The sequence below is a fragment of the Scophthalmus maximus genome, chromosome 14 (assembly GCF_022379125.1).
Source record: "Scophthalmus maximus strain ysfricsl-2021 chromosome 14, ASM2237912v1, whole genome shotgun sequence".
NCBI lineage: Eukaryota > Metazoa > Chordata > Actinopteri > Pleuronectiformes > Scophthalmidae > Scophthalmus > Scophthalmus maximus.
This window is the reverse complement of record NC_061528.1, coordinates 13,435,001-13,461,760: the sequence shown is the minus strand read 5'-3', so window position 1 is coordinate 13,461,760 and position 26,760 is coordinate 13,435,001. Positions and strand designations below refer to the sequence as shown.

The 26,760-nt window shown below is 42.5% G+C and overlaps 2 protein-coding genes and 1 long non-coding RNA gene across 4 annotated transcripts in view; 2 read left to right on the top strand and 1 right to left on the bottom strand.

Moving 5' to 3' along the window:
- Window positions 1-424: 424 nt before the first annotated feature.
- myl1 (myosin, light chain 1, alkali; skeletal, fast) lies at window positions 425-5,967 on the bottom strand. Its single transcript, XM_035603961.2, has 6 exons — window positions 5,727-5,967; window positions 4,828-4,855; window positions 3,067-3,210; window positions 1,702-1,875; window positions 1,522-1,599; window positions 425-999 (listed from the first exon to the last, which is right to left on the bottom strand). The coding sequence occupies exons 1-6, from the start codon at window positions 5,853-5,855 to the stop codon at window positions 971-973; spliced, it is 582 nt and encodes a 193-aa protein (XP_035459854.1). The 5' UTR covers window positions 5,856-5,967; the 3' UTR covers window positions 425-970.
- Window positions 915-11,676, top strand: LOC118282672. The gene is made up of 2 exons (XR_004784321.2): window positions 915-1,053; window positions 7,584-11,676. It is a non-coding gene; the product is annotated as an uncharacterized LOC118282672 (long non-coding RNA).
- Window positions 11,677-14,506: 2,830 nt separating this feature from the next.
- Window positions 14,507-26,760, top strand: part of cps1 (carbamoyl-phosphate synthase 1, mitochondrial) — a 41,254-nt gene continuing 29,000 nt past the window's right edge. For both annotated transcript variants that reach the window (XM_035604401.2, XM_035604403.2), the window contains exons 1-20: window positions 14,507-14,784; window positions 15,979-16,088; window positions 16,312-16,456; window positions 16,962-17,051; window positions 17,135-17,191; window positions 17,290-17,382; window positions 17,528-17,617; window positions 18,356-18,484; window positions 18,925-19,031; window positions 19,238-19,379; window positions 19,603-19,680; window positions 20,929-21,027; window positions 21,342-21,437; window positions 22,233-22,422; window positions 22,690-22,847; window positions 23,052-23,180; window positions 23,797-23,941; window positions 24,685-24,895; window positions 25,308-25,506; window positions 25,603-25,779. In XM_035604401.2, coding sequence (XP_035460294.1) covers window positions 14,659-14,784; window positions 15,979-16,088; window positions 16,312-16,456; window positions 16,962-17,051; window positions 17,135-17,191; window positions 17,290-17,382; window positions 17,528-17,617; window positions 18,356-18,484; window positions 18,925-19,031; window positions 19,238-19,379; window positions 19,603-19,680; window positions 20,929-21,027; window positions 21,342-21,437; window positions 22,233-22,422; window positions 22,690-22,847; window positions 23,052-23,180; window positions 23,797-23,941; window positions 24,685-24,895; window positions 25,308-25,506; window positions 25,603-25,779 — 2,571 coding nt within the window. In that variant the 5' untranslated portion in view covers window positions 14,507-14,658. The remainder of the gene's footprint in view (window positions 14,785-15,978; window positions 16,089-16,311; window positions 16,457-16,961; window positions 17,052-17,134; window positions 17,192-17,289; window positions 17,383-17,527; window positions 17,618-18,355; window positions 18,485-18,924; window positions 19,032-19,237; window positions 19,380-19,602; window positions 19,681-20,928; window positions 21,028-21,341; window positions 21,438-22,232; window positions 22,423-22,689; window positions 22,848-23,051; window positions 23,181-23,796; window positions 23,942-24,684; window positions 24,896-25,307; window positions 25,507-25,602; window positions 25,780-26,760) is intronic.

Genomic DNA, 26,760 nt, shown 5'->3' with positions numbered 1-26,760 from the left:
ACAGTTAGAGCAGCAGTTTGACATTTTGGGATTTATTAATTTCTTTGCTGAGAAATTGATGAAAAGCTTCAAACCGCTCTCGTGTCTGTAAAGTAAATATGTAGAATATGTCTGAACAGCCTGTTACGGTAGGTTAACATAAAGAGTGGAAACAGCTTACAAAATCCATCTAACAGGAATATGTTTTTGAACTGTACAGAAAACGTCAGTGTAAAAATGACAAATTGTGTGCGAAGCAAATTGACTACGAGCTTTGTATTGAATTGACAGACATTAGAGTGGCATCAGTCTTCTCCTTTCAAATCAGCAACCAAACCAGCAAGCATATTCTCTAAAACATCTAGCTGTTCCTTTTAAGTGCTTCTGGCTGAATTAATAACGCAAATGACTTGCATCAAATAAATCAGTCAGAAATTCCGGGAAATAAAATGGGAGTTTGTGAAAATTTTATTGTGAAACGGCAGGGGATACAATAAGTTAAGACTTAGGGCTGGGTTGGGCGAGGAGCGGATTCATTTTGATGGCCAGTCCCGGGCCAAATCAGTCACTTCACTGGCAGATGGAGGGCCAGCTGGACAGTAAAGTGAAAGGAGGGGATTCTCGTTACCCCACCTTCCCCTCCATCACTGTTCCACTGTGAAAAACGGTGACGATTAAAAAGAAAGAGGAAGAAGAAAAAACCCAATGTGACGGGAGGAGGACCAGTGTGAAGAAGAGGAAAGGAACATCTCGTGAGACGGCTTCCCACGAGGAGGAGGAGGAGGAGGAGGAGGAGGAGAGAAAAAAGCACCAGTCGGACATACGAGGGGGGGAAAAAGTGTCGAACAAAACAAAAGAAGCTTTCAGGAAATGACATCTCATAGTCCTTTGTTCCCCCTGCTTCCTCAGATGTACCAGAAACAGTGAGTGGATGTCGTGACGCCATGGGGTCTGCACGTGTATGATGGTCACCGCTGCAGTGGAAGGGTCCTTAGACGGACATGATGTGCTTGACAAAGGCTGTGGACGAAAAAAGCCCCAGGGCGGCAGACAGACAGGACAGAACAGGGCGAGGTGAGTGAGTGAGGAGAAGAATACGTAAGTGATGGTAAAATATTGTAGAAAAAGATTTGTTTGGAGCACTGGTGTATAAATGACATGAAACTGCAACTGAGATATTGATTACAACACGACACAATGACTTTGGCCTGGTTAACGAACCAAATGTGTATTGACTCATGTAGTTATTAAATGGAAACCGACTCATATTCTTGGTGGTGTCAATTTAAAGGGTCACTGCAGAGTTTTTGTACTGCACTATGTACCAAGATGGCGGACTCACATGAGACAGATTGTAAAAGAAAGTGTCAAAATCAAAGCAGCACAATTTGAAAAAAAATCCTGACTTTACGTCCAGAGTATGGGTCATATTGATGTACACTAGTTATTTGATACAATAAACAATACGGTGTAGAATATAAAACCACTGTTATATTAGCATACGCTAATATAATTGTCACAGTACTGTGACTCTTGGCTCACCCTCATAGTTGACACAGCCGTTCTCGTCCTCCTGTCCTGCCATGAGAGCGTCGATCTCATTCTCAGTCATCTTTTCTCCTGTGAGGAGGGGGAGGCGGAGGACAACCACTATTAATAACACAGACACACACACACACACACACACACACACACACACACCAGGGACTTAGCCCGACTCACCCAGTGTTGACAGGACGATACGCAGCTCAGCGCCCATCACTGTGCCGTTGCCCTCCTTGTCGAAGACGCGCAGACCCTCAACGTAGTCCTCGAACCCTGCCTTGTTCGGGCTGTTGATGATGGTCTGGAGCATGGGCAGGAAAGCCTCGAACTCTATTCTCTTGTTGACCATGTCTGCGTGACGGGAGACACAAGTGGCAGAGAATGACACCAATATTAGAGAGTTAACCATTTTTTCGATTACTGATGTATTGTCTGATATAGGAAATTGGTAATGATTCCTGAGATGACGTTATCAAACCCTTATGACAAATTGTTAATTAATAATCAAGGCTTTATATTTGACATGAACTTTATTATAAATAAAAAAGCCGGAAGCCAAAAAAAACCTTTGAAAATGTGATATAATGATATTAACGGCCAACAGATAGTAACAGTAAGTACCATAGTGGTTAAAGATTACAGACTTGTATGCCTGTGTCGCCTGTCTGTGCTAAGGCATATGCCAATTATGTTTTTTCCATGATTTGACCATAATAGTGACGTTGCACTGACCTCTACAGGTTCACAAGTTTAAAATCAGTTGCGTGTCTGAGCGAAGTGAGCGGAGATACTAAGTCTCCCAGTAGGATGTGGACAAGTGTGACCACATCCAGGTGTGATGCTGCACATTGAAGAGAGCACAGTGCTGTACTTGACAGCAGGGCTACAACTTTCAACCAATGGCAGCACAGCCGGGATTTTCAACCAGTTAGTATTTACTCTAAATCAACAGTTTATTCTAAGGGGATAACCGGCCGATGTCAAATCAAAGCTGAACATGACTGATTCCAGCTACAAGATGAGTTACTGATCATTTTTTCAGAGAAGCCTTGTACCAAAAAAGAGTCATAAAATTATGAAGACCTGTGATAAAAGATAACTATGAATTACTGGCACACACACACACACACACAAACACACACACACACACCTCAGTCAAATCAGCCATCTGTACAGCTGATCAGCTGTTACAATTTTATCCTTTGAGAGTTGTCGCTGATGACTTGTTCACTGCCGACTGTGGTGATAACACCAGATAACTAGGCTAAAATTATGGATTTTATCATTATATTAAGATTAGGGCCAGAGGTAATTACATTTCTTGTATTGACCAGTATGAACATTTCAGGCCTTGCCCGAAGATCATATTTGTTGGGCAAAAAGCTGAATAATGGCGGTTGTTACGAATTCCTTTTGCATCAAATGATCAAATCTAGATCTGACGGATCCACTGAATGATCCACTAAGCATCCAAACGATTTGAATCTATCGAACGCTCACACCGCCGCGCTCATTCAATCGTGTGCTGAGCAAGTCTCTCACCGTCAGCGGAGGGGTTTCCCAGCAGTTTGTTCACCTCCTTGTTGGTGGGGTTCTGTCCCAGGGCGCGCATGATGTCGGCGATCTGGTTGTAAGCCACCTTGTTGTCGCCCACCCTGTCGAACAGGCCGAAGGCCTCCCTGTAGTCTACAGAGCGGAAGGAAGAGAGGACGTCGTCATCGCCACGAATCCAGTAGTTCTGTCATCTTTATGTTTCAGGTGTTCAACAGTGAGTTCATGGTGACTAAACGGTAACTTGTGAGGCCTTCATCTTGTTCAGTATGACAGTTCTATTAGCATCTCTCACCGTCATAACTACTCTATAACTGCGATTTGTTATCCCCCTATGGCAGGAGACAGTTATCTTCCCTGTAAAAAAAATGAAATGAACGTATGTGGTTGTAACAATTGTGGATCCATTTAGTAGTGAAGCAGTGTTTTTATATTTAAGAGCAGAGGAACTCAAGCAATAATCAAATTATTTTTTTTTTTGAAAATTATGTAAAAAATACAAAACTGTTTTGTTTCATGCTATAAATCTAAATTTGACTGCGTGTAGCTGTGGCTGCTGCCAGCAGGTGGAGGCAGCTGCTCTACAAACAAGGGCAAGACATTTCTATATGTTGTTGGTATTAATGGGCTGAATGGACTGACTCCTGCCAAGGGGCTTCAACCTTCAGACTATTTCCATCTCAGCTGTCTCTCCCCTCTCTCTCTCTCTCTGGGCCCTTTTAAAAGACCACCTTGGAATTGATAAACATAGCAGAGAATATGAGCCCCGTCCCTTTAAAGGCAAGGCCCCCTCTGCGGGTGAGCTGAGTAAGCGTTGGGAATGCTGACTGCAGTGTAACGCGCAGCCAGACGGACAACAGGTCCGATGCGATGGGGTCCAGTCCAGGTTAGAAGAGGGACCAATGGCAGGCAGGTGTTTCTCTTCATCAAACACCACACCGTCTGATCTTCTCAAACTATTCCTCCGTAATCCCTGAAAATGAGCTGCCGAATGTTTTTGGGCGGCTGTGGAAAAAATGTAGCGCCCTTGGCAAATGCTCTGATACTCCTGATCCTGTGACAGAGTGTCTCATGTCTCCTGCGAGCTGCCACTGAACAACCTGCCAGTTAATACTGGGACCGACGGGGTTGAGTTGAAATAATTTCTGACGCTGTGCCCCCCAGTCATCAGTGAATTGTGACCCTCTTCTTCGGTCAGTGGTCTCCAGCCTACGTTTATTATGTGATGCAGATTAGTTGTTTTTTTTCTTCTAAGATTGAGTCAGTCTACTGTATCTGTTTGACCTGCTGCAGTAGAACGTGATAATCAGTACTATCGGTTGGTGCTTGTTTCAAATGAGAGCCTGCAGATGTTCACACTACCCTTTTACACACTGATATGGTGTTGCATTTTTTAAATATCAGCTGCAAATATATATATATATATATATATATATATATATATATATATATATATATAACATTAGAAGGGGCCTGCTCTCTTTTCGACGCAGCATTGAAGATGATATGTAAATGCTGCAGAAAACACACCATTTTTTAAGACTTTTTCAAAGTTTACTTAAAATTGTCTGGATGTTTGAAGGGATTCTTAGCTTAATAGAGGCAATAACAGATATCCGATCTTAATCTGTCATGAACAGACCCCTTACGAGGTCATGTTAATCTCTGAGGGAAGGCCACTGGTTTACCATCAAATGATGGTGTGTGATGTAGTGTCACATGGTTGTTAAGGTAAAACGGGGTTTTACTTACCGTCAATCTGGTCTGCGCTGAACTCCACCTACGGGCCAAAACAAAGCAGCCGTGTTAGTATGAAACGTAAAAATGCAGGATTGTTGACAAGCCATGTGATCAACAACACAATCACTATTATTGTCAGGCTTCTTTTCCCTCTTTTTAATCTGGATTAAACAATCAGGTCTAAACTGGGATTAAACATGTCTCTCTGCCAAAAGTAGCTCCACATGCTGGCACCTGATCTGCAGTGGTCCATCTTTAGCTACATTAACATGTCCACATTTGGTGTCACCGTCACTACTCTGCTCCAATCAAGGGAGGGAGGGGGGGTGGCCTCAACCCCGGAGAGCTATCCATGGTTCTAGTCCTTCACCTCAGTCCCCCTGCTTGTGGTCCCTCAAATCTGCAGCTGCTCTCACTAACCTGACTATAAACTGAACATCCACTCAAAGATGTCTGTATACATATGTCCCGTTTGTTTGTTTGTTTATTTTTTTTCCTTTTAGACCATTTATATCAAAATGAAGATAAATGCACAAAAAAACATGACCTGCTCTTCCATCACCATCATGTGTTTTTCTTGGATACGGTGTATCTGTACTACACATGTATTTCCTCTACTTGTACAGCACTTGACTCCTATAATGAAAGCAGCCACCGCAGTTATCTGAATATCCCCACATTATCAAAACCTCTTTTTTTTTTAAATAAAAAGAGGTTTTGCTCAGGTCTCCATCACTAACCCCTTACCATTTTGGGAACCGCGGCAGCAGGTCTAGTTCTGTCATGCAACTATTGAGTGTAAAAGTCAAAGCCCAGCTCTGCCTGAGCAGCCGCCGTCCTCTCCCCATCCCTCCCCATCCCTCCCCCCCCCCCCCCTGCAGAGCAGCTCATGCCTTGCCCGGTCGTTGTACCTTGACGGCGGACAGGTCGACAGCGGGAGCTGCGGGCGCGGGGGCCGGCTCGGGTGCAGCTGCCGGCGCCGGTGCTGCCGCGGGTTCGGCCTTCTTGGCGGGAGCCTTAGGGTCCTTCTTGGGTGCCATTGCAGTGAATAGTAGAACTACTTTGTCCCTGAAGTACAGACAATTCCCGGTTCGGGTGACAACACAAGGAGTGTAGCACAGAGAGGAGTGGACTCGGAGCAAGAAATCGCCGTTTGGGCGTATATATATGAGGCTATTTTTCCTCTTGACCCCCCGTCAAGGCTGTCCCCGTGTAAGGATTGGATAGCTGATGGGAGGGGGGTGTGTGTGGTGCCGGTGTTGGTGGTGGGGGGTCCTCTCCAAACATGGAAGATAGGGCTGCGGGCCAGAAAGTGTTTATTTACGCGATTTATCTATAATCAAAAAGGAAAACATTGGGCCGGGTGTGAAAGGTTACCTAACCGCGGGGCCGTGTGATTTCCTCTGGACTCCAACGGTTTCCACTTTTACGCACAGCGTTGCGCACCATTACGCACAGTTTTCTGGAGTCGTTCTCGTCCACTTGAGGATGATTTACGGCTCTTACCATTTGACGACGTTAAAAAACTGCCCTAAGGGCCGGGATTAATCGCATGGATGAACAACACTAATCTGCAGCTATAGTCAAGGAATAGGGCCCTTTAAGCCCGGTAACACCAGCTGCTCTTAAATGTCCCACGGTCCAGACCCGAAGCAAAGGGACCAAGACCCCCAGTCAGGTCAAACCCAATGAAGTTTTATCAGAATGTTGCATATTGCTATGTGTTTTATTTTGTAATCTATTTTTGCTTTGTTTACTATTCTGTTTATAATTTTTTTTTTGGGGGGGGGGGGGGTTTATGCATTTTATTATAGTTGATATTATTATGGTTGCATAACATCTTACTTTCTCCAGGTAAACATCAGCCTCTGGCAGGGGTGAAATTAATGTTCCGGGGAACGGACGGAAATAAGATACTAGAAATGACGAGGAGGGTTTCCTAAAAAAGAAAAGGCCGTTAGAGGTCATCTGCCCCGAGCATATACACACTGGTGCAGTAGGTGTATCTGGGAATGTTTTTGATGGTATCTGAAACTAAACTCTTTTCACTCACCTTGTAGTTGGATGACTTGAATTCACATTTATCCTTTAAGCCGTGATATTCACGGCTGCAGGCATCAAACAGCTGGAGGTTTTGTCAGGATTTCAACACGTGTGTTTATGGTGATGAGACTATAGGTTCCATCTAATGCTGTCTAGTAGAGCATTGCACTTTGCTGTGGGATAACGGTGTTATGGTTTTGGGGGAAATATGTATACAACTGCGAATGCACAACACATGGTGGATATTTGCATTTGATGAAACGGTGTAGACATAAAATTTTGGCATATTTAGTTGAATTCATGTTATTCACAATGAGCTTTGTCAAGGCTTCGTTGACGTGCTGAAACAAACCCCGTCTAGAATACAGATGCATTAGTGTCAGTGCAAGTGCAAGTGGAAGAAAAGAAATAAAAACAGATTAAAGAAATGGTCAAAGGAGCGCGCTTTAGGTGGACAGGTGTGGGAAGTGGTGTCCTTCAGTTCTAATAATGAGCCGCTTTTTATTTCCAGTCACTGACAGTCCGTTTTAGGTAGAGCAGCACCTGTGTTCTGTTTGGGGCTCTGCGTTGGTGAGCAGTCACCAGCAGTCCCGGGGGAGGATGTGACGTGAAAGCAAAGAGCGCTGGACATCTAGTGGAGCTTTCAGCTGCTGATGCCAGTAACCCAGACGGGGCTAAGGGTGCAAATTCTGTCTCCTTAATTCTTGTCTATATCTGTCTCCCAGTGCCAGCGGTGCAGCCACACCACCCCCACCCACCACCACCACCACAGGGCCCTGGTGATGACGGAACTGCATGAATTCCTCCACTCTGCAGGCCCCTTCCCTTCCCCCCATCCACTTGCTTTCACTGACCCCATCTCCACGAGGCCAAGCCAGAGAAAGCCCCGGTCCCTCAGCTGTCATCTGGGCTCACCCACGGCACCCCACGGCACCCCACGGCACCTTCTCCAAAGTCCGACTTCCCTTCGCTTCCCTTCCCCAGATAGAAACTCTGCCCCAGTCCTTGCACCTGTGCTGCAGTCCAATCTGAGCTCCATTATAGAATCTTAATGGATTCAGCCGCATTGCAGAGCTGGGCTTTATTAAGATGTGATGGCAGGTCGGCTTGAGCAGAGGAAGAAGGAAGTTTATTTGGCACTGACGTGTGCCAAGTATAGTGTGAATCGCGTACAGCATGTGATCTCAAGTAGCCCATTGTTACAACAAAATCCATATAAGGGGCTGTTTTAGGGATTCAAATTGTCTTTTTATTCCCACCCAGTACAAGTTTCTGAGAGCTGTCTGTGTCGACACACTGCCCCTGCTTCATGTCTGCTATGCCGATCTATGAAATATACACTTTTCTTGTCAAAAAGAAAAAAAGAAATGAAAAAAAAACCTTCATTTAGTAGGTTTGTTCTCTGTGGTTAGTGTTTGATAAGGCAGCCTGAACAAACATGAGTTTCTAAATAAGTTTCAGTGTTGCCCCCTGCTACTGAGTCATTGAAGGTATCACATTCGTGAAGATAATCGTCTCCTTCTGACTGAACATGTAACCCTTTACTTATTCATCGTCAGTGTCCAAACAACACTGGAGATGTGAGGTCAGATCTCTTTTAAAGAGCGGAGGGGCCATTTCAATTGTACGATAAAGGGAGCGGCACAGCAGTGACCCGCGCCACCTGAAGATCAGTCTCAACAACCATCCCCCGGTGAAAACTGCTGCCAGTGAACCTGCGTACCACATCTCGTTGCAATCCATCGAATAATCTTTGAGATATTTCAGTTTGAACCAAAGTGGTGAGTTTGACCGACTGACCAAGAGACCAAACATTGCCACCCCTGGAGTCATGGTGCTAAGATGACGAGAAGAAGAAAAAACAGGTTGTCGCCACTTTGCATAAGTTAAGCTCAAAGAATACCGATCTATAAATATCCCAGTTAGACTGTGAATGACAGCTGTCAGAGCTTTGCTTGACCTGTGATCCTTCTTCGGCTGTCTGCTCTTCCAGTTGGCCCATACGTGTCGTAAAAGTCTGCTTCTTTAGCCTCCTTCTAATTCAAACCATGGTGGTCATCTAACTATGGTAGAAACAACAATGTGGGTGTCACCATTGTGAAAACTTTGTTATTCAAGCATTTTGGGATAAAAAAAAATAAAGTAGAGGACAAAATGAAACAAATGTGGCGCATTTGATAAAAAACTAACATTATGATCGAGCCAACAACTTTGATTCATTTAAATTTTTGCTCTTACTTTGCAGAGTTTGCAGGAGTGATATTGCAGCCGAGAGAGCGAACAAGATCTCATACTCAGGCTTGAAAAATATGTTGATAAACTGAAGCCGGAAGCCTCAGAAGACAAGTTTTTTTCTTATTCTATCACTTCAGATTGTGAAATACAGAGACATGACAGAAGGGGTTTAGGGGGATATTCTTTTGCAAACTAGTATGCTTGGATCTATCTCTGTGTCACCGCCTCACTCTCTTGCTTTGTCCTTGGAGGGGGAGGTGAGCGGGGCATTTATTACCTCCAGGTTTGCTTCAGGCCAGGCGCTATAACTGTCTGCTCCCAGGAATGATGGTGTGATCTGAAGCACCGATGCCTGCTTGGCGCTTTGCGCTCAATTTCACCGTCCACCACACGGCATTTTTTCTAACGTGGATCCCGACGTGAACTCTCTCTCTCTCTCTCTCTCTGAACAGATGAAATGTCAGTCTCGTCACCAGGACCGGGACTAAAAACATACAACCCTGAAGTTGAGAGCTGTGCAGTTAAGAGTCTGTGAGGGAGAAATGACAGAGGCGTGGCCAATGACATGTGAGGAAACTTGAGCTTGAAAATAAAAAGGCAGAGGCTCCCAGGTCCTCAGTGGAGAGTTGGAGCGTCGAGAGGGGTTACTGTACTGGACTGATGGAACTTCCTTTGCCGCAAACGCATGCAGCAGAGGTCACCCAGTCAGCCATCTGGGATGACTAGAGAGTAGATTTTGGACTCTGGGTCTGTCCAGCCCCCCCACTCCTCTGCTTTTTTTTTCTTTTTTCAGACCCGGAGTGCTTCCTTCCCTGCCCTCCAACCATGCCAAAAGGAATGAGGCTGTAACTGAGCCTGGGGGGACAGATGGAGCCTATTTATAGCCCCTTCAGAGAGGTGTGAAGTTTCTTGGGATTTCTAAGAGCAGGGGCCTTGGCTCCTTAAGGGGGCTGATGCAGCCTATGTGGCCCGCGTGCTCTCTTTCCCTCCCTCGCGCTCTCAAACGCCCTTCTCTGGCCACACAGGGATTAGATGGGGGCAGGCTAAACAAAGACACTTGCTGCCCTTTTTACTGGGGACACTGCATTACTGGAGAGGAAGGGAATCCGATAGTGGCCAAAAGGGACAGTCCCTCCCGTCTTTTTCTCCAGCTGATGACTTGATCTTCCTTTAACACTGTGGAAGTCGTGACCTCGCCACCGCTGCCGCGGTCGGGACAATCACACTGTCATCGCCCATGGCACAAATGGTGACGCTTGTGCAAAGGGTGTTTATTGGATTTGACAGTGCATACTGTAACTCTGAGTCAGGATGGCACCGATTCTGTTCAAAAGGTGGTGTTGACGGGGCCAGCTACTTTACAGTTAATGAACCACTTAGTGACAATTATAGACTCTTCCAGAGCTACATTTTTATTAACGCCAAGGATGACTGAATGGAATAACATAAATAACATACACAATAAGAAACATAAAAGTCTGTTCAGTTACATTGAGTAATTCATTATTTAAAACTGGACTTTTGTCCCATGAATCTGGTCATTACTGTCACAACAACCTTCAATGTCACTTCTACCACTACAAGTCCCACTAACACGTGTATAAAACCCAGCCAAAGTGTGTCATTACAGAATACAATCAGGTTCAGACACAGATGAAGGCACAACACACCGCATTGATTTGCGACTTTTCAAACTGATTTTAAAAACACCGCTGTTGGTTTATATCAAGCACTGAATTATATGGATCATTTCTGATCCATTGTTACATTCAAATCAGAGTTAAATCAACATTGCCGTTGACCTCTGTTCTGTTTAGGTCTTATGTAAAGCACTTTGAACTGCTCTGCTGCTGAAAGATGCAACGCAAACTCGCCTTGCCTCAGAATAATATGTGTAGAAAATATCGACATCTTGTCTAAAGTCAATATGTTGAAAGGGGTTCAATCGGTGCGAACCGCCATCATAGAGCCTTGAAAAGAACCATCCATTATTTCTGTTGTCTCTCGACGAAGACTGTGCTTGGAAACCTGGCAGAGAGAGTGGCGAGGGAGTCGGCCTGTCTATTTACGTCCTCCCTTAAGCTTGGGCACCGTCTGAAATTTACACTTGAAACCGCAGACAATGTGGGGACCCCACTGCCGAGGACAGACACTGCAGCTCATTAGGCAACGCCCGAGCCAATCAGTGGAGGAATTCAGAAGGCCGCTGGTCCCGGCAATAAAGGGCCACTCTGTACATTGCACAGGCTTCTCATGTTCTGCCAATCATCACCACGCAATTTTCCATTGAGGCCATGTAGAAGCCAATAATGTAACAACTTCCTGATGAAATAAAAACAAAACCTCTGAAGCAAGAATACATTAATTTCTGTACGAATAATGCAATAGTTAATTACACATCTACAGAAGGTTGTTTCATTATTGGGTTGACAATACTTTTATAGAACCCAATGATGTTATAATTTCCCAACTGTAATAACTGGGCCAATTTTGTAGTAGCATGTCATCAATGATATGTTAATGTATTTTTGTGTAATAACATCAAATATGTAAAAGCCAAATAAATCTGTCTTTTTATCTACAGTTGTATCTCCATATACTATATTTCTTTCTATACATCCTTTTCCTGAATTATTACAGAGATTAGAGAGATTATTATATTATTGGTTAAGATATTATATTACATTATTGTAAAGCTATCACATTACCAGATTTTATTACATTTTAATGGAATTAAATTGATATTTTATTACATTAGTGGTAGTTAATACATTATCTAGAAATTATTGCACCATCGGGTTCTACAAGACACACTTTAAATAGTCTTTTAAAAACTACAAATGGTAAAAAATAGGAAAGCATTTATTTGAAGAAAAAATATAAAATTTGATAGACCGCTATAATAAGCTTCCTTGAATAATTTATTTTAGTGGAGGTAGATTGTGTGACATAGTACACGAGGGGATATATTTCACCAAAAAAAAGGCTCTATTTGATTCTTGTGTTTAAGGTTTGAGTGATACTAACTATAATACAATGTCTAAATTTGTTTGCAGAAACAAGAGCGGGTGTATGTTTAAACTTCACCATAAATCTGCTTTATTTGTACATTTATTGAAAAACAATAGCGACCCTTGGCGTGGAAAATGGTTGCAACTGTATTTACATTTGTACTGCTTCATTAAATTGCAGGGAATATGACTTTATGTTTGGTGGTGACAATGTAACAAAATCATTACCCAGTGAAGTGTTAAACAGCTTCATGTTCTTGCTGCCTCTAAATATTTACACTCTTTATGTGGTGCCAGTGCAATATATCCCATTTTGAATAAGCCCTGTGTGATGACTGTTCTCACAGACATCTTCAGCTAAAATGATTGATTACTATACATGGGTGGAGGTGAGGCATCAGAGTTGAAAAGTTTTGAAAATGAAGAGGTGGGGAGAGTTAGTATAGTAACTAGTTAGACAGAGTTACTCAAGTTAACCTGAACGATCTGTATTAAACATAACAATGTGAGTGTGCATGTTCCCCTGACGTGTTCAAGGCCTCTTTAAGTTCCCATCTTTAAAATTGTCACTGTGTCATTTTAGCCCACCAGTGTGAAGTTCATCATCAGATCAACACGTTTCACAGCATCCTCTTTCTGATGGCCTCTGCTGTGCAACACGTCAACCAGCCTTTGGACTGACATTGCTCATATTTATTTTTCAATTTAATATATAAAAAGAAAAAAGAAAGAAAGAATACAATCTAATCTTCTATTCACAATTTTTTTAAAAAGTGCTTGAATTGTAACATGCTTAATCACAGCATTATTAAGCATAAGCTAATGTTACACAAAGGGAACTGTCTTTCTAGATTTTAGTCACTGATCAGACAAACAGATACGATACAATGAAATGGTTTAACGGATCCTGTGCTTTAAGGCATCACCTGCAACATAACCTTAAATATACACTTGCACAAATGAAGACATCAGTGCAAGTGTCATGTCACCTGTAAAGCTGTTATATCTTCTTCTACATGCTGGCAGCTAAATGATACTGGAGGCCTCCCTCTTGTTATTAGAACTTGTGTATGTATAGAGCTGCACTGTCACCTACACATCGCATGTGCTACTACAACACTGTTTAATAACTCAAATACCTCCTGATTCTTTAGAGCAAGAAGTTACCACTGGATGTCAGCAGTGCTCCACAGATCAAGACAGGGAGCCGGGGGTTAAAATTACACCACCAGGAACCTGATCCATAGGTTGCAGGAGGCTTTAGTTTAGTCTGTTAGACATGGCTGTAACATGCATTTATATCATTATAAATCATTATCTACAAGTGTAGAGAATGAATTGATTTTAAATAAAAGGTACTTCAGTGACACTCTATACCTCCACAATTCTGAAGCTGATGATTTGCAAAGAGCACAAAAGCTTTCACATAGGCACACATGCAGTGTATTGTTCCACAGTCGGACTTCTGGAGTGTTTGAAGTTGTTTCCTGGTCTGCACTGGTCCAATTACTCACACCCACTTAGTTCAGACTGCTGAACCCAGCAGAGTGGCAGGCAGGCAGCCTTCTCATCAGTGGACCAGTGTTGCAGTGATCAGCAAATACACGGACCACTCTAATCCCACCACCATGGAGCCTGCCCCTGGCCAGTTTGCCCTTTTCTTTTTTTTCCTTTTATTCTTTTTTTTTGTTTTTGCAGGGAGCATACACCCCCCCACAGAAACAACTGTAAAGTGTTTGTTGCACAGAAAGCAAAGTACACTGTTGGCACGCGCGGTCATTCCAAGTCAAGCCAAGTGCATTTTACTTCGGTTTCTCTAAAATATAGGCTGTTTATGTAATCATTGTTTCCTCTTGTGATGACACTCTTTTTCAAATAACATCATTGCACCAATGCATCAGTGTATAAACAGAATGAAAGCTGTTAAAAATAAATATAAATTACATATATATAAATATATATATACAAATTTTACATACACACACAGACACAGAAACATAGACACACACACACACACACACACACACACACACCAACACACACACTAATCTAATAGTGCTCAAACTCAGAATACACACAAATACAGACACAAAGACTACTAACAGGAACAAAATAATAATAATCAATGGGAAACTGCTCCAAAAACAATGGAACCATGACTATATTGTTGCTAGGTTAACATTTAGCAATCGTTTGGCCTGCAAAATACTCCGGCGTCGACACCTTTAATCTCGTGTTTCAGAACTTCAACAGATGTGAATCTCAGTTTCATCTTTCTCGTGTGACCAAAAAAAAAAAGGGCGTTTTACCCGAAGACCAATGTGCACGCTCCGCGCTTCGTGCGTTGAGGAAAACAACGCTTCAGTAGCCAATCACGAGCCACCCATTTAAAGCGCCCAGTTGACTCGTCTGTGAGGACACGAGGGTCAGTGCGACCACAACTCACGCATTCATCTGGCCTTTGACGAGAAGTTCCCCTCATCACCTTGTCGGACAGTGTGTTCGTTCAGTCGTTGCTTCTCTTTTTTTTCAAGAACTCTAACTGCAGGCTAACATGACAACGATTCTGTTGGCCTACAGCGCAGTGAAATCTCTGAGACGAGGATGCGTGTTTGGCAGGAGGCTGGGAAACACGTCGTCGTGGCTGAGACTTCAAAACACTCAACTTTTTAGTTTGAAGGTAAGAAAAAAAGATCGCGTGAGCGAAAACCTGTGCGTGTCAGCGGTCAAATGGACACCGAGTGAACACTTTCAAAACTGTCTCAGAGTTCGCTGCCAACTGAGCGCTGATCGCCGCAGTTTGGCTTCGGACCTCGGGCCCGAACTCCGTAGGGAAATCTGTAAAGTCTGTGATTCCTTGGCCGAACACAAACATACCGACATGTCAAACGTCACGAGTGCCCTCATGTCAAGAAGACAGAGGGGTTTCCATTCATTCGGCGTACATCCAGCGTAACAAAAAGTTTTTTTATTGGAGCACAATTTGAAGTTTGGCCGTCGCCTACTGGTGACGGGTTGGCGCGCTCTTGCATCAGATGCAGCGTCGTGGCCGGTGGCAGCACGAGAAGTTGAGACGGAGTTGTGTTGAAACCCGATCTCTCCGGTCGATTGCGGTCACGCCGGATTGGAACTTGAGTGCCAATGATTAAAATGAAGGACCTCATGACGCGAAATGCAATTGGTATTTGTGGACATTGTTTAAACCGCCGGAAACTAGCAATTTTTTGAATGCAGTTCGGAACGGTGATTGTCAGTTCACCAAAAAAAGGTGTCAACGTGAATGCTGGTCAAAGTGATTTGAGATTTGATTATGTGCAACATGCAGCTGTGGTATGTGTTCATATCATCTGTGTGAATACCAGGGATGATCGCATTATGGCACACTTGTTAAAACTCAGAGTTGAAGTCACAGTTATGGTTGATGCTGAAGTGATGGAAAACTGCTATATGTTGTGTGTGACACATCAACAGTGCGCGTGTGTGTCTGTAAATGAGCATTTCATTTTTTCTGTGATTTGAAGAAAGGACTCTTGTATGACTGTTGGTCGGTGCTCATGTGCGACTGGAGGTCATAGTGGGTCACCACAACCTTTATATTCTCACACACACACACACACACACACACACACACACACACACACACACACACACACACACAAGAACAGATTTGTGTGTCTCAGCATTCACGGCACAGTTCCCGGTGGCCTGCAGTTTCAGCATCGAGTGCCCCGAGGCTCGCCGCTCGCCCGCCACACCTCAGGTCCCCGTCCACAACGCGTCTGTATCTTAAAGTTTCGCCTCTGGTCTTTTCCAATGCGTTATTCTTCGGTGAGAGATTTTGCCCAACATGTGCCTGCGCTCTTTGAACTCCCAGGCCCAGACGGCCCACCTGGTCCTGGAGGATGGCACCCGGATGAAGGGGTTTTCCTTTGGGAAGGATGTCTCGGTAGCCGGGGAACTGGTCTTCAACACTGGCCTGGTGGGGTAAGGACGAGACCTGCTGACATGAATGGAAATACATTAGATGTGATGCAATAGTGCAGGTCAGATGATGGAGAACACAGAGAATAAACGTAACCTGTCACTCCCCAAATGTCTTTCTTTGAGCTTGTCAACCTTTTGTGTTCAGTCAGCAACGTGAAAATGTGCCTCATTTCCTCACCGCGCCAGCTGGGTTTATTTTTTCCTGCCGTTCCCCCTGCTTTAGGTACCCCGAGGCCCTGACTGACCCCAGCTACAGAGGTCAGATCCTGACCCTGACTTACCCAATTGTAGGGAACTATGGCGTACCCAACACCCAGGAGCTGGATGAGCTGGGCCTGAGAAAGCATGTGGAGTCCGAGCGCATCCAGGTAGGAGACTCTGCTGCGGTCTGGAGGTTTCAGGTTATCTGCACAGCCTCGGACCTGCATGTAGTTTCATTTATATGTATATGATGCTTTTACACAGATGTTTAGTCTTGATTTGGTTTTTGTCCTTTGTCATCTCTCAAACTTTTATTGGTTGATTAATTATTGTGTCATTTAACAAAGTCCACTTTAAAAATAGGAACATTTGCTTCTATGATAGCAAACAAAATAAAGGTATTTGGGCTTTGGGCAAAACAACCTACTAAAATCAGTTATGGTTTTACTGTCAAAACACAAATCTGTTAAAGTTGGTGCAATTGACACGTAGATCACATTTCTCCATGTTAAGTTTCACATGCTCAGGATATGCTGGCATGCTGATACTCATTTTAGTATATTTTCTGGCAGCTCTTGAGGCACTAGTTCAAACACAGGTGCCGTTTAGTTGGATGCCTTTTAGCTTGACCCCCTCTTTTTTAAGGCTAATGTTGTGCTTCTGTGCCCCCAGGTATCTGGTCTTCTGGTTCAAGACTACAGCCACGAGTACAGCCACTGGAACTCTGTCAAGTCTCTGGGTCAGTGGCTCCAAGAAGAGAAGGTTAGGATTCGAGTGACGAAGTTCTCGGGTTATGTTAGAGCAGTGAAAAAAGACTCAACCAATTTCACTTCCCTTCTCTAAAGGTCCCTGCTCTGTTTGGGATAGACACCAGAATGTTGACCAAGGTTATCAGAGACAAGGTACTGTTCATACACAATTTATCTTTTTGTTGTAAATGGACAGCTCGATAGCTTAATAGCTTGACCACCCACTGTTGTCAATGTGCTCTTGGTTTCAGGGCACAGTTTTGGGGAAGATTGAATTTGATGGACAGCCTGTTGAGATATGTGACCCCAACAAGAAAAACCTGGTAGCAGAGGTTTCAACCAAGGTAACGGCTGCTACCTATTATTGTATTTAAGTTTTTTTTTACAGTTATTGCATCAGGTCAAACTCAACTCAAAAACACATGTTCTCCTTTTACGAATGTTGATGAGTGCTAACCTCTTACTGTGCCCCCCCACCCCATCTACCAGGAAACCAAAATTTTCGGAAAAGGAAACCCAATCAAAGTGGTGGCCGTTGATTGTGGTATTAAACACAACATCATTCGACTGTTGGTTAAGGTGAGAATGAATGATGAATCTTGATGTTCATTGTATATCCTCATTAGATTGTGGAAATTGTTAAAAGATTATGAAAAGTTCTTTGGCTGAGCTCCAAATGTACCTTTTTTGCAAATATTTTGGCATTTTTTGTCTTCTGCTACTTGAACTAGAAATTTTTATATAGTAATGTTTGACTGAATTGAATTGAATTTTTTTTATGTTCATGTCAATTGTTTGATATTATTCATGATTTGGTATAATTGGTTCTAATAGTAACTGAGAAAGAGCAGGCTGCAGACTTCTTTTGCTATAGTCTGTTTTGATCGTATAATATTTATTAATCATATAATTTTTCTTAATTATAATTTTTTCTTTATTGGTTTGTTGGTCAGTGTTTGGCTGTGTGAACGTTTTCATTTGTGAAAGAATTGGGAATATTAATAGTAATTAACATTAGGGGGGATATCTCGCCTCATGGTTCACAAAATGGAAATGATTATGATGACACGTTTGCTTGTTTAGGGTGTCTCGGTGTGAGTTTGCGGGAGAAAATGAAATTAATTGTATCATAAATCTACATTTGAATATTGTTATTGTCTGTGGACTTTTATTATAAAAGTTTTTATTATAAATACAGAATGTATTTTAAAACAAGAGGGATGAATTCTGAACTATTGTTAAACTGTTACATTATTTTGAGTGACTTGATATCATAACACTACACTGCAGAGTATTTCAGTGTGTCTTTGTGTGCAGAGGGGTGCAGAGGTCCACCTTGTACCGTGGGACCAGGACCTGCTGAGTCTAGACTACCATGGCCTGTTCATTTCCAACGGACCCGGAGACCCAGCTCTGGCCAAGACACTCGTCGAGAATGTCCGCAAGGTAGGACATGGTGTTTTAAAAAAAATATATATATTTTGAGCATTAGAATAATTAAAACTTTACTCCATGGGTGTGCTATGTGTGAAATTTGAACATAAATAGTTGAAGTTTGTAGTGTCACATGCATTCGTCCTTAAAGACTCGGGGAGCTTCCTCTGTGTCATAAGTGATTAACAATATTCTGTATTTTCACAGAAGTGTAATCTGACCTTTTTTTCTTTATAGAACTTTTTTCAGATCATTTTGTATAAAGTAAAATTCAAACTTTTATAATTTAGGAACTTTATAGCACCCTAAGACAAAATGCACAGCTATGCAAAAGTATTTTCAGCTAATTTTTCTCTCATGATCTAAACTATTATGAATAATTAGCATACATATTTTGTCCTCTGAAGGTGTTGGAAAGTGAATAATTAGCATACATGTTTTGTCCTCTGAAGGTGTTGGAAAGTGATCGTCCCCAGCCAGTGTTTGGAATCTGTATGGGAAATCAAATCACTGCTCTGGCGGCAGGAGCTACGTCATACAAACTACCTATGGGCAACAGGTAAACCGATAAACAGAAACCAACAATATGCACAAAGTGGCCTCATGAATAATTTTACTGTCTGTGGACACAAACGCTGTGGTAGTTTAGCATGGTCCTCAGTGTGCTGTAATGTTTTTAAACATTTTCAGGCCTTTTGATATCATGTCTCCCATAAACAAATAATAAATGCAGAGTGTGTTTTCTTCATGTCTGTGGTTCTCCAGGGGCCAGAACCAGCCTGTGCTGAATGTGATGACGGGCCAGGCTTTCATTACGGCGCAGAACCACGGCTACGGAATAGACAGCGCGTCCCTGCCCCCAGGCTGGAGCCCGCTGTTCGTTAACGCCAATGACGGCACCAATGAGGTTGATTTGTCTCTGTATGAATGTTCAGGAACATCATGGCATTTACATATATTTTTGCTGTATTGGTGTTGTGTAAAAAAACAATCACCCGTTATGATTTATAAGTGTTGTCAAGCAAAAAGATGCCGCGTGATGTTTACAAATCTTTGTTTACAAAATTGACCTTGCAGAAGTGTAATATATTGCAGGCTTTCTTTTAATATCAATTGTGCATGTTTTCTAGGGCATCATGCACAACAGTAAGCCTGTTTTCACGGCTCAGTTCCACCCGGAGGCTAAAGGTGGCCCCACAGACACCGAGGTAATTAAAAACTTTGATAGTGATGCATTAAGTACCTGAATACTATACAAAAGTTGAGTTAAGGTGTACTCGAGGAATGCAGCAAAGTAAAAGAGGAGTTGACTAAGTGGAGTCAGGCGTCATTGCATCTGCTGAAACAAACCGTGCCTCACCAGAAAGAGGTCTCAGAGGGAGAATCATAAAGCTGGAAAGCATTGCTATATATATAAAAATATTAAATCTACACTACTGGTAATGACGGGTGTATTCATCGTAGATGCGTCAGAGCTCAGGTGGACGACCATTAACAGTGCCTGTCCTTTTCCCTGCAATAAAGCGTTGGTTGTTCTGCGCTACAGTGCTCGTCTACTACATGGCAGCCAAGGACTGCAGTTCAAGTTCTGGTCAAAGTACGTTGTAACCTCTGTCATGTTGAGGCAGAATAATAAGCCCCGTCCTCCACACCACAACATACAGCTGACAGCTCAGTTGGGGATTTCTTTCCTTCCACCTGGGTTTGACTCGGGAGACATCACAAAAAATTTGCAGTGCCCATGACAAATTTTATACTGGCAGAGAGGTGAAATGTTTGGTTTTTTTAAGCAACCGTGTCAGACATTGGGGGGGAAACTATTCTGTTTTTTAAAAAATGTATTTTTAATTTAAATTACAAAAGATTTTTATCCTTTTTTTTTTTTTACTTTCTGCATAATATGACAAGGAATTCATTTTGCCCGTGTGTCAATAAACAGTCACAGTCGGTTACAGTGTCTTTATGTAAGCTACAGACACAGTTACTCTCTTTTGTTACTGATGCCACAGATTAGTTTCTTGATCTACCGTCCAGTGTTTGTTCAACTAGATACATGGCCGCGTCCATGAGTTTGGTGTTGTCACTCTCTCGTAGTGTGAAACAGCATTTACTATTTAACTTTTTGATTGGCTGAGGAAAAATGTGCATTACATAATATCAGCCATACCTTCACCTAGGCTCTTTTTGCCTTCAAAGCTGCTTAATATGTATGGGGCTTCTCCCTTGTGTTTCAGTATAAAAACTATATCAGAAATGGGTAAAAAATAAATATGGTTCAAACTAAATATTAAGAAATAATACAAAAACATACAATTTATTTGTACTGGTTTTAAATGATACAATAAATAATATGTCAGTGTGTTCCTCTGTGATTTGTCTGTAGATTTCATACAGACACCAACTTTTTGAAAAGAACATTTTTTTCCTTCAACCAGCACATTTTTCTCTCTCTACAGTTTCTCTTTGATACCTTCATATCCTTGATCAAGAAAGGCAAGGAAGCCAACCTGGTGTCCGTCATGCCCAAGAAACCGGACATACCACCGAGAGCCCAGGTACAGTATGTCACACAGCAGATGATTAACGGTGTGGTCCACATGGAGAAAGTTCAGGATCAGGTCATCTGATACTTTTACAGGAAACTACCAGGATTGAGTATTAAATAAATAGGGAACAAGACTGCATGACATAACCGCATTCATTTAGAAGGGAATATCACAAACATACTGTATGTCAGAGAGTTTTTCATCATGGTCACCATGTGATCCCTGAAGAAAAGACAATGAATGGCACAAAGCTCTGTGCCGTGCAGCTGTTGTCAAAGTTGCATGCAGCGAATCACTGTGGTTGTTCACTTGTGTTACTGCAGGTGTCAAAGGTGCTGGTGCTGGGTTCTGGGGGTCTTTCTATCGGTCAGGCTGGAGAGTTTGACTACTCTGGATCTCAGGCCATCAAAGCCATGAAGGTAGGAGATAACACAACTACCTGATGCAAAAGTTTCAAATATTTACTCATATATTTATTCTGGTTTTAATTTTGAAAAAGGACCTAGAACTTAGAAAATCCCCTGTCAATTTTTTTTAACCAAATAATGAGTGACCTGTTTTTAAGACTGATATCAAATAAATGGGTTTGGTGCCAATAGACCCAGACTGATATGTTACGTCATTTTTTTTTTAATACATGGCTTTTTTCGGCTTACTGATGGGTTAGTTTGTATTTAATGAATAAAAAAAAGGTCTGTTTGAATCAATGAGTTAAGACCAAACCGAATTGATTGTTGCTTTATTCATTAACATTTATAGTGGGCTTTTGTGAAAACGTTCAGAATACTTTTCGTACATAAACATTTGTATACATTGAGAAGACAAGTATGATACATATTCTAGTCCCTGAAATGCAATAAACAGGATTTTTTTCCTCTGGAGACATTTTGCCATGTCACAGTAAGAAAAGTTGTAAATGCTAAAATGAACGATGGCTGAATTCCACTTAGCTACTTTGGTTTGAGGCTCCTGGCATTGTGCATGGCTGGTTCACTGTCATACTGTACTATCATCACTTATTTGGCAACTTTTAGATAGTGCCATAACTAATGTTCTTATTTATACATGTCCTTTTCCTGTTATTACAATTCAAAATGTCTGCAGTGGACAGGAGTGTGTGACGCTCGTAATGAAAGACTAATCTCAAAAGCTAATCCTCATATTCCAGTTTTTATTTGAATCGATAATAATGACCTCTGGGGACATGTTTGCAGGAGGAGAATCTGAAGACGGTGCTCATGAACCCAAACATAGCCTCTGTTCAGACCAACGAGGTGGGCACCAAACAGGCTGACTCGGTCTACTTCCTGCCTGTCACGCCGCACTTTGTAACTGAAGTCATCAAGACCGAGCGTCCGGATGGCATCCTGCTCTCTATGGGCGGACAGACTGCGCTCAACTGTGGTACAACGAGAACTTGTTTGCTTGAATATGTGGATTTACTGTTTTTGAAGTTTAATTCTCTGTTGAGATCAGTAAGTAGCGCAAATTTTTTTTTTTTGTGTGTTGCATTGGGATTAAGGAATTTACTCAATTAATAAATATATGTAATGATCAGTGAAGGTGAGTTTTCAGATCGTCCTCTGTCTTGTGTTCATTATTTTTTTTTTCTCAATGGCTTGGTTTCTGACCCTCCATCTGTATGTGTATTGGCGTTCGTGTGGCGTTCAGGAGTGGAACTGTTCCAGCGTGGCATCCTGGAGAAGTATGGGGTGAAGGTCCTTGGAACCCCGGTGGAGTCCATCATGGCCACAGAGGACAGACAGCTGTTTGCTGACAAACTGATGGAGATCAATGAGAAGATTGCACCCAGTTTCGCTGTTAAGTCGGTAATGATCCATAGGAGATGACTCACAAAAACCCTATGTATTCTTCTTTTTTAGTTGTTGTAGTTCATGTCTACATTGCCAGTCATTTCCTGAGCATCTGTGTGCCATGTGATTACATTCTCCATGTACATGTATCATTACCTGTATTAGTATGGGTATTATAACTATTTTTGGGGGGGAATAATATTTGTGTGCGCCTTTCAGGTGTCTGATGCCTTGAAAGCAGCAGAGCAGATTGGCTACCCAGTGATGTTACGGTCGGCCTATGCCCTGGGAGGTCTGGGTTCTGGTCTGTGCGCCAACAAAGAAATGCTCGAGGAAACCGCCCACATGGTCAGAATAAATTCTGCACAGCAAAATTGGTTGGCAATCTGTGTACAATTGTTTTTTTTCCTCATATTTCTCTGACATTTGATCAATCATCCAGATCAAATCAGCAAATGAAACCTTTTACCCAGACATTGACCGACAAACGTTCGTAGTCTTATCCCTTCACAAGATAAAAGCTTTCAAATTGTTTAGATATTTGGTCCTCTGCCAAAAAAGGAATCGCCGTCTGTTGCTAAGCAACATTCTTTTGTGCTCGTCCAGAATCCATCTTTATGTCTGGACGCCGCTCAGTTGTTTCTAATCTGTGATCACATAGCTGCAAAAGGAGCAGCCTGTGCTTGACTGTTTTAGATTGGTACACTCTTAAGCGATGCAGAATGTTCCAATGCTTTTCACATCTGGCTTTTGAAATTTGTCGTTTCTACTCATTTTTATTCATTCTTAAATGTTTCTTTGCCATATTGTCATTGGCTGTTCAGCTGTCAGTCACAGGGCAGGCAAACGCCTCAACCCCATGTCCTCGATTTTTATATTTATTTCTATCATAGCATGTACCGGTAGAAACTGTTAGAGCATCGACACATGGCATCTTAATTGATAATATCCTGTTGTATTGTAGGCTCTGGCCATGAGCAGTCAGATCCTTGTGGAGAAGTCTTTGCTGGGCTGGAAGGAGGTGGAATATGAGGTGGTGAGAGACGTGGCTGATAACTGTGTCACCGTCTGCAACATGGAGAACTTTGACCCACTGGGCATTCACACAGGTACCAAACTCTACATAGAGTCCATATTAATTACTACTACAGGCTCCGTTTTGTTGTATTGTTTTTCTCACGCTGTTGTTTTTTATTTTTCTGATGCGTTTGAGTCACTGTCTCTTTTGACTATTTGGCAACTGCACGAGTTGTTCATGTCGACCGAGCTGACTGTGCACCTGGCAACTTGACATGGATGTTTTGGACAGTGATCGTCCATGTCTCATTTTCTTTGTCTCGTTTAAACAGATCAAGAAAAGCACTGAAAATCTATATTTGAATGGCAAACTCAAGCCTTTGGGTTTAGTTCTGTTCTTATAGCCAACATCCACAGCTCGTACAAACCGAGACACTAAGTGTACCTAAGATTAAAGGTGGTTTGTGTTCTCCGTACAGAGTCCACAGGATGAAGAGATTGTTTTATGTGTTGTTTATCTGAAATATAAATATACGTTTCACGGCCCCAGATCTTCCTATTGAATCCAGTAGATAACAACTTTTCATAACAAATTTACAGGTTACAAATAATTTTGTTGTGCAAATGTTTGTCGCTGATTTTTAAGGACTTTATTACTATAAATAAAACCATGTGACACAAGCTGTGATCTTTTATTTTTGTTGATATCCAGTATTGTTCAGTGCTTTTTCTCGCACTTTCTCATCAAACAAAACCATGTTCAGTGACTGTTCATATAGTTTGAAGCCGCCTCTCGCTCAAAATCTCTCCTCCTCTTCTACTTCTTCTTCTTCAGGTGACTCCATAGTGGTGGCACCGAGCCAGACGCTGTCCAACGAGGAGTACCACATGCTCCGAGAGACGGCCATCAAAGTGGTCCGTCACCTTGGCATTGTGGGAGAATGCAACATCCAGTATGCCCTGCACCCGTCATCCTTGGAGTACTGCATTATTGAGGTTAACGCCCGGCTCTCCAGAAGCTCAGCTCTGGCGTCCAAAGCCACTGGGTGAGAGAGTTTGTGACCGCACGGCCCACACTGCCAGTACTTTAGCTCTTCAAATATAACGTGTAAACTGCCTCAATTCCCCCGTGCAGCATTAGCAGCAGCACTATGTAGATTCTAGGTTGTAAAAACTGAATAAATTCAAGCCCTGGTCATTGCTGTGGAGTAATATCAAAAGATGTAGACAAATTAAAACTTCAGGTGTCATATTTACACCATTAATATAATCTTGTTTTTTTGAGAAGAGCAAAAATGTGCATTAATACAACATTCATGTTTTAATTCAGGATAATCAGTTTGTTGATGACTAAAATGTTCATCTGTTGTAACTCTGTACTTCGGCTCAAACTCTCTCCGTCTGTCGCCCAGCATCAATTGACTGGGTCTCCTTTGCTGCTTGGTCCTTGTCTCACAGGTACCCCTTAGCGTTTGTAGCTGCTAAGCTGGCTCTGGGAATCCCCCTACCAGAGATCGAGAACGCTGTGTCAGAGAAGACCACTGCCTGCTTTGAACCCAGTCTAGACTACATCGTCACCAAGATCCCCCGCTGGGACCTGGACCGCTTTCAGGGCATGTCCCTAGAAATAGGCAGTGCCATGAAGAGTGTTGGGGAGGTGGGGAGGATCCACAGTCGAACACTTATTCACATGCTTATTCTCTATGCTCACATCAATATTGTATTGTCTTGTAATCCCTTCTCTTGGATCCAGGTGATGGCAGTGGGCCGGACCTTTGAGGAGAGTGTGCAGAAGGCCCTGAGGATGTGTCATCCATCAGTGGATGGCTTTGTTCCCCGGCTGCCACTCAAGAAAGCCTGGGCTGACACCCAGGACTTGCAGCAGGAGCTTGCTGTTCCCTCCAGCACCCGCATCTTCTCCCTCGCCAAGGTATGATAATCTTTCAGAGTGTTGATAATCAATGACACCAACTACATGTTTCTCCTTTAGAATCACATTTTGAAGTGCAAAAATTATCATGGAAAAAAACCCACATGAAATGCAGAGGACAAAAATGTCTCTCTGGCCTTCCTGCATGCCAAACTGTGACTGCCTAGTTATGTGGAAGTGCTTCTTTTTTCTAAAACTTAAAATAGATTGAGACATGGAAAACACACGTTAACAGTGTTTGATTTTCTAAGTCGGGGCCTTTTTCAGATGCCAACTAACGTGGATAATAATCTGTAATAAGTTTTTGTTAAGTACTTTACTGTTAGTCTCTTTTTTCTCATGGATTGAAATGAGCACAAAACAGCGCTTTGATATAACATCATGTAGACACGGGGTCAAGCTCCATCATTCAAACACAGAGATGGTGCATGAACTTATAGGAGGTGAAAAAACATCTACAGTACATCCACACACTTTTATCACCGGCAGAGAGAAGAGAGGAATGAGGTCATGTCGGTGTCAAAACCTCCAGCTATGTGAGCTCGGTGTTCAGACAGTGGAGACAGATATATTCCCTTAAGTATGGAGTGAGATCACTGGAAATGGTGACGGCATTAGAGATTAATGATCCATATCTTATCTCCAGGCAAGCAGAAACAAGTTACAGACATATTCAAAAGTATTGGTACCCTTACAAATCATTAAAACAATGCCCAGATCTTCCAGAAAAGTGTAACAATGAAAAGCTCCTTCTTCTTGCCTTTGCTTTGCAATGGAATGAAACAAAGAAGTTGTGAAAATGTATCATTGATGCGTTTGGGAGAATTTGCTGTGCACAAGTGAAACCAAATCAGAGCTTTTTGTCAGTCACATTAGCTCAGTGTTCACACAAGCTTTCAAAGAAAAGAACGCCATCCCCTCATGGAGGTTCAGTTATGTTTTGTTGCTGCTGCGGTGCATCCGGCACAGGGGGATTTGAAT